This window comes from Sorex araneus, chromosome 2 (genome assembly GCF_027595985.1).
Source record: "Sorex araneus isolate mSorAra2 chromosome 2, mSorAra2.pri, whole genome shotgun sequence".
In the NCBI taxonomy this organism is placed as follows: domain Eukaryota; kingdom Metazoa; phylum Chordata; class Mammalia; order Eulipotyphla; family Soricidae; genus Sorex; species Sorex araneus.
The window spans coordinates 25,710,565-25,718,064 of record NC_073303.1 but is presented as its reverse complement, the minus strand read 5'-3'; the positions used below and the strand labels follow the sequence as shown (position 1 = coordinate 25,718,064).

The 7,500-nt window shown below is 59.9% G+C and overlaps 1 protein-coding gene across 1 annotated transcript in view; it reads right to left on the bottom strand.

Moving 5' to 3' along the window:
* The window catches only part of TULP1 (TUB like protein 1), a 19,068-nt gene that overhangs the window by 5,837 nt on the left and 5,731 nt on the right, over positions 1–7,500 (bottom strand). The window contains 4 exon segments of the mRNA XM_055124327.1: positions 695–809; positions 3,493–3,605; positions 3,685–3,855; positions 3,936–3,941. Coding sequence (XP_054980302.1) covers positions 695–809; positions 3,493–3,605; positions 3,685–3,855; positions 3,936–3,941 — 405 coding nt within the window.

Below are 7,500 nucleotides of genomic sequence, written 5' to 3'. Positions count from 1 at the left end.
GAGGTGGGTGCAGGGGGAGAGGTGGGTGCAGGGGGAGAGGTGGGTACAGGGGGACAGGTGGGTGCAGGGGGAGAGGTGGGTGCAGGGGGACAGGTGGGTGCAGGGGGAGAGGTGGGGTGCAGGGGGAGAGGTGGGTGCAGGGGGGAGAGGTGGGTGCAGGGGGAGAGGTGGGTGCAGGGGAAGGTGTGGGTGTAGGGAGACAGGTGGGGTGCAGGGGGAGAGGTGGGGTGCAGGGGGACAGGTGGGTGCAGGGGGACAGGTGGGTGCAGGGGGAGAGGTGGGGTGCAGGGGGACAGGGTGCAAGGGGACAGGTGGGTGCAGGGAGACAGGTGGGCTGCAGGGGGCCAGGTGGGTGCAGGGGGACAGGTGGGTGCAGGGGGAGAGGTGGGTGCATGGGGACAGGTGGGTGCAGGGGGACAGGTGGGTGCAGGGGGAGAGGTGGGTGCAGGGGGACAGGTGGGTGCAGGGGGACAGGTGGGTGCAGGGGAGAGGTGGGTGCAGGGGGAGAGGTGGGTGCAGGGGGAGAGGTGGGTGCAGAGGTCAGGTGGGTGCAGGATCGGTGGGTGCAGGGTCTGTGGGTGTGGGGTCAGGTGGGTGCAGAGGTCAGGGGATGCAGGGTCGGTGGGTGCGGGGTCAAGTGGGTGCAGGGTCAGCGGGTGAGGTGACGGGGTGGTGCGGGGACGGGGGTGCTCACGTAGATCACAGCGGCCAGCTCCTGCCGCAGGCTCCCCACGTTGGCGCCGCTGGCTCTGCGGTGCGGGCTCTGCCCGCTGTCGAAGACGGTGAAGCGGTTCCCCAGGAGGTTGGACCTGCACACAGCGAGGGTGAGGGGCTGGGGGCTCCTCTCCCCCTCCAACCCCCGCCCTGCAGAGCAGTCTGAAGAGCGGGTGAGGGGTCCTGAGAGCGCCCCAGGGGGTCTGCTATTTTTTTTTAGTGCATTTCGTATTATTTTTATACATTTCGGTTTGGGGGTCACACATGGTGGCGCTCAGGGACCACGTGGGCTATCGGGGGTTGAACCCAGGTCAGGTTTGTGCAAGGCAACTGCCCTGCCCGCAGGGCCCTGCAGAATTCTTTTAAAAAGCTGAATTGAGGGGCTGGAGCGATAGCACAGCGGGTAGGGCGTTTGCCTTGCATGCAGCTGACCCGGGTTCAATTCCCAGCACCCCATATGGTCCCCTGAGCCACCGCCAGGGGTGATTCCTGAGTGCAGAGCCAGGAGTAACCCCTGTGCATTGCCGGGTGTGACCCAAAAAGCAAAAAACAAAACAAAACATAAAAAGCTGAATTGAGGGGCCAGAGCAATACGACAGCAGGGAGGGCAGCTGCCTTGCGTGCAGCCGACCCGGGTTCAATCCCCAGCACCCCGTGTGCCCCCCTGGGCACTGCCAGGAGTGACTCCTGAGTGCGGAGCCAGCAGTTAGCCCTGAGCACAAGCAGATGTGGCCCCCAAACAGGGAGGGGGGACAAGGAGAGGGGACGTGTAAGCTGGACGGAGAGGCTGGAAGGACAGCTCAGTGGCCTGCTGCACACTGACCAGCATGAGGCCTGGCTCTGCCCCTGCTACCTCCTGGCCCTCCAGGGACCCCTGAGCACCACCAGATGTGGCCCCAAATGAAGGAGCGGGACGCCCGGCGGCAGCGCTGTCAGGGGGAGGCCCCGGGTACCTGTGGGAGGCTCAGCCCTGCCGCCTCCTGGCCGCCCGCACACGAGCTGTGAGCTCAACAGTGGAACCAAAGACACGAATAAACGGGGGCTAGAGAGAGTCCCCGGCTCCAACCCCAGCACGCCACGTGCCTCCCTGAGCACCGCCGGGGCTCACAGCTGAGCACAGAGCCGTGAGTAAGCTCTGAGGACGGCTCAGTGGGTGGGGGCTGATGACGGTGATGCTGGATCTAGAAGGAGATACTGGGCAGCGTGCAGCTCATGGCTTCTCTTTCTTGCTGTGTGACCCTTGGCAAACTACTCAAACTCTCTGAGCCTCAACACCCTTGTCTGTAAAGTGTGTATGTTGTTATTATCTCAGCTGGTTGACTAAAGGATCACCTAGGTAACTGTTTGGACTTCACTTAAAACTATGTCTGATACAGAGGATCACTGTATCACTCTCACTGTCATCCTGTTGCTCATCGATTTGCTCAAGTGGGCACCAGTAACATCTCCATTGTGAGACTTGTTGCTACTGTTTTTGGTATATCGAATACACCACGGGTAGCTTGCCAGGCTCTGCCATGCAGGCAAGATACTCTCGGTAGCTTGCCGGGCTCTCCGAGAGGATGGAGGAATCGAGCCCAGGTCGGCTGTGTGTAAGGCAAATGCCTTACCCTCTGTGCTATTGCTCCAGCCTTTATGTGTTATTTGTTGAATAAATAACTACATTTTTGGTTTGTTTTTGAGCCACATCCAGAGGTGCTCAGGGATTACTCCTAGCTCTGTGCTCAGGGATCACTCCTGATGGGAGTTGGGGGATCGATCATATGGGATGACGGGAATTGAACCCAGGTCAGTCATGTGCAATGCAAGTGCCCTCCTTGCTGTACTGCTGCTTGGCCCCTAAAATAAATTTTAAGAGAGAAAAGTAGGGTCTGACTCAGCTTCAGTTCCTTGATTTCAGATTTGTTGTGAGGATCAGATTGTGTGTGTGTGTGTGTGTGTGTGTGTGTGTGTGTGTGGAGGAGACAGGTGTCTAAGATATGTTCATTCACTTCCTAAATATTTATTGAGTAGGTACTATGTGCCAGGGGCTAGGAATTCAACCCTGGACAAGACAGTTTTCAGAGAATCAGGTTCTGTTCCACAGAGGGACCAGCTGTCTGAGAATCAGCAGGTGTCCACTCTCCCTGGCCCGGCTCAGAACTCGCCTTGCATGCTTGATGCCCTGGGTTCAATCTCCAGCACAGAATGAAGGGAGGGAGGGAGAGACAGAGGGACAGAGGGCAGGAAGAAGGGAGGGAGAGAGGGAAGAAAGGAGGGAGGGAGGCAGGGAAGGAGGAAGGCGCGGGGAATGAAGGAAGAGTCATCCCAAAGGGCTGAGTGATGCTTTGCATGCAAGGGCCCGGAGTTTGCTCCTTGACACTGCATCGTCCCCCAGCTCTGCCAGGAGTGACCCCCCTCCCCTGATTCCTGAACCCTGAGCAGTGCTGGGTGTGGCCCCCAAAAGAAAGGAGGGAAGAAAGAAGGAAGGAATAGTGGAAAGAAGAAAAGAAGGAAAGAAAGGAGGATGGAGGGGGAAAAGGAAAGGAGAGGGAAGGAGGAAGGAAGGAAGGACGGAAGGAAGGAGGGAGGGGAGGAAGGAAGCAAGGAAGGAGGGAAGAAGGGAGGGAAGGAGGGAGGAAGGAAGGAAGGAAGGAAGGGAGGGAGGGAGGGAGGGAGGAAGGAAGGAAGGAAGGAAGGAAGGAAGGAAGGAAGGAAGGAAGGAAGGAAGGAAGGAAGGACCCAGTGAGCCATTTTTAACAAGCCGCAGTGAGCAGGGGCCGGCGTGCAGAGCGCGACCTCAGCTTCCCGACGAAATCGTCCCCTCCGCGGGACAGGTTGGTGGGGTCCCTGGAGATGAGGTAGTTGGCTGTCTTGCTCCGTTTGCGTTTCCTGCCCGCCAAGAGGAACACCTGGGAGGGGAGCCGGGTGGCGTGAGGGGCTCCTGCCTTGAAGTCCCCCCCTGGCCCCCCTCCCCCCCCCCGCTCCCACCTTCCTCTCGGAGTCCAGGTGCAGGAAGTAGGAGGGGTACAGGCCGCGGTCCATGCCCTTCTTGTCCCGGGTCAGGCGGCAGCGCACGGTCCGCCCTGGGCGCGGGCTGCCAGCACCGAACTCCCGGGGCTCGTCCACTTCCAGGGGCGGGGATGGGGGCCTGTCCTCCTTCTGCGGGGGGCACGGGGGTGCGTGGGCCAGAGCACCAGCTCCCCGGCCCCCTGGGTCGGCTGGGCAGGCCGACAACTCACCGCCTTCTGCGGAGGAGAGGGGGCTGGAATGAGGCCGGGCGGGCGCCGAGATGCCCTTTCAATTCTGCCCTTTGGTTGGTTTGGAGTGGAGCGTCCGGCCCCAGGCTGCCTCCCTGTCCCACTGCCAGGCTGTTCTTGCTGGTGCTCGGGCCGCCCTGAGACGCGAAGGCTCCAACCCAGGGCCTCGTGCGCCAAAGTGTGTGCCCGAGCCTCACCCCAACCTAGTTTACATTTCCAGCTCACAGTGACCCGGTTTTTCCAATCTGAGGAATGGGGACAGTCAAGCTGGGGACTGGGGGTGCTTCACTTCATCCGAGTGTTTAACAGACACTGCTGAGGGCACCAGGTGCTGGCGAGAGTTCTTAGATCCCCCCTCCCACCCTCCCTCCCTCCCTCCCTCCCTTCCTTCCTTCCTTCCTTCCTTCCTTCCTTCCTTCCTTCCTTCCTTCCTTCCTTCCTTCCTTCCTTCCTCCTTCCTTCCTTTCTTCCTTCCTCCCTTCTTCCTTCCTCCTTCCTTCCTTCCTCCCTCCCTCCCTTCCTTCCTTCCTTCCTCCCTTCCTCCCTCCCTCCCTTCCTTCCTTCCTTCCTCCCTTCCTCCCTCCCTCCCTCCCTCCCTTCCTTCCTTCCTTCCTTCCTTCCTTCCTTCCTTCCTTCCTTCCTTCCTTCCTTCCTTCCTTCCTTCCTCCCTTCATTCCTTCCCTTCCTCCCTTCTTCCTTCCTCCTTCCTCCCTCCCTCCCCCTTCCTTCCTTCCTTCCTTCCTTCCTTCCTTCCTTCCTTCCTTCCTTCCTTCCTTCCTTCCTTCCTTTCCTTCCTTCCTTCCTTCCCTCCCTTCTTTCCTCCCTCCCTCCTTCCTTCCTCCCTCCCTCCTTCCTTCCTTCCTCCTTCCTTCCTCCCTTCTTCCTTCCTCCTTCCTTCCTCCCTCCCTCCCTCCCTCCCTCCCTCCCTCCCTTCCTTCCTTCCTTCCTTCCTTCCTTCCTTCCTTCCTTCCTTCCTTCCTTCCTTCCTTCCTTCCTTCCTTCCTTCCTCCGTCCCTCCTTCCTTCCTCCCTTCTTTTGTCCCTCCCTTCTCTCTCCCTCTCTCCGGGGACCATACGGGTTGCCAGAGATGGAACCTGGGTCCACCATGCGCAAGGCCAGCACGTCACCCTCTGTGCTACCGCTCCGGCCTCTGTCCTGCCTTTCCGACTGCAGAAGCTCAGTACACGTGTGGGGCCCGTGGACAGCTCCGCGGCTCAGGGCGTCTGTCCAGCCACAGTGAGGACCGGAGCCAGGTGCCCGCCTGCATGTGCTCCATCCAGGCGGCCCAGTTGTTTGGGACCCCCGGCCCTGCCATCGGGTGTGTGTGATCTCCGGCCTGTGCTTGTGGCCCCCACGAGAGATGCGAGGGAGCCATGGCCAGCGGTGCGGCCCCCGGGAGCACGGGGAGAGCCCGCACGAGCCCTACAGCCGGAGAGGGCAGCCCAGCACCAGCAGTGACAGAGGAAGAGGAAGGTAGGAATAAAGAAGGAAGGAGTAAGGGGCTGGCGTGATAGCACAGCAGGTAGGGTGTTTGCCTGGCTCGTCGCCAAGCTGGGTTCGATCCCTGGCATCCCACAGGGTCCCCTGAACACCACCAGGAGTAACTCCTGAGTGCAGGGCCAGGCCTGACCCCTGAGCATCGCTGGGGTCTGCCCCCAAACAGACAAAACATAAATAAAACAAATACTTGGGGCTGGAGCAGTAGCACAGCGGGTAGGGCGTTTGCCTTGCACGCGGCTGACCCAGGTTCGAATCCCAGCATCCCATATGGTCCCCCGAGCACCGCCGGGAGTAATTCCTGAGTACGTGAGCCAGGAGTAACCCCTGTGCAATGCCAGGTGTGACCCGAAAAGAAAAAAAAAAGTTAACAAAAACTTAAATAAAGAGGTAATAAGAAAAGAGTCAAAGAAACAGAGGCTCCTTTCTGGGGAGGGGCTTGGGGCCAAGTCCTGTGACGCCCAGAGGCCATTGCTGACGCTGTGCCCAGGAGTGACCCCTGGTGATGCCCAGGGGACCCCCCATGGTGTTGGGAGCACTGACCAGCCCGTGACGTAGGCCTTAGCCCCGGGACTAGTTTGCGACCTGGAAGTAAATGTTTCTTGTTTTCAGATGCTACATTGTACCCAAGAGCAGGCTAATGGATAAAGAAACTATCGCAGGTCTACAGGACTGCCCCTTCCATTCTCAAAACCGGGTGCCCTTGGGGCTGGAGCAATAGCACAGTGGGTAGGGCGTTTGTCTTGTATGCGGCGACCCGGGTTTGATTCCCAGCATCCCATATGGTCCCCTGAGCACCGCCAGGAGTAATTCCTGAGTGCAGAGCTAGGAGTGACTCCTGTGCATCACCGGGTGTGACCCACCCCCCCCAAAAAAAACCAAACACAAAACCTGGTGCTCTTTACCCTCGTACTCTCTGTCTGTCTCTGTCTCTTCTTCTCTGTCTCTCTGTCTCCCTCCTCTCTCTTCCTCCCCCCACCCTCTCAAGTTCTAAGTCCAGCCTCCCCAGGGGAGGTGGGGGTCCCTGGGGGAGGAGTTTGCCCGGAGTGGTGTGTGGGCGGGCAGGGGATTCCCTGTGTGCCGGCTCCCTTGAGACGCAGCTGCTGCTGGGAGCTGCGGGGCCGCCGAGGCGCTGGGTTAGCCATTTTGGCTGAGGTCCCCTTTGTGAGGGAGGCTGGAGGGGGGAGCTGACCTTGTCGAGGGGGCTACATGAGCATCTCCAGAGGAAGCTGGGGAGCACAGGCTTCATGCCAGAGCCGAGCACCTGGAGACACAGCGCCCCCTGCGCTCTGCAAGCCTCCCTGCCTCCCTCCCTCCCTCTCACTCTCCGCCTGGACTTCCGGCCCTTCCTCCTCCCGGCTTCTCCTCAGAGCTCCAAGCTTGACGGTCACTCCTGGCAGTACTCAGGGAACCTTTTTTTTTTGGGGGGGGGGGGAGGGTCACACCCGGCAACGCTCAGGGGCTACTCCTAGCTCTGGACTCAGGAATTACTCCTGGCAGTGCTCGGGGGACCATATGGGCTGCTGGGAAATGAACCCGGGTCAGCCCTGTGCAAGGCAAACGCCCTCCCCGCTGTGCTCTCGCTCCAGCCCCACCATTTGATGCTCAAAGGCAGGCATGGAAAGCCTGCTCTCTCCGGCCCCTCCCCAGCCCCCTTTCATTTAAAATATTTTCCCTTTGGAGCTGGCGTGGTAGTACAGCGGGCAGGGCGCTGGCCCTGCACGCAGCTGACGTGGGTTTGATCGTTGGCATCCCACACAGTCCCCGGGGCCAGCTAGGAGTCAGCCTTGAGCACAGCTGGGTGTTGTCCCTCCCCAACCAAACAAACAACCAAACAAAGCAACAACAACAACAGCAACAAAACTTCCCCCCTTGCTGGGAACTGTGTGTGGAAGTCATCAGGGTCTCTGGTGCGTGAGGTCGCCCTGGGGAACCTTCTCGGCCCCGAACTGCCCTTCACAGGTGAGAGCCAGCACTGGGATTTGAACTCGCCACCTTGCTCTTGTCTGACAAGTGCCCTGGGCTGCTGAGGGCCCTGCGCAGGGCCCAT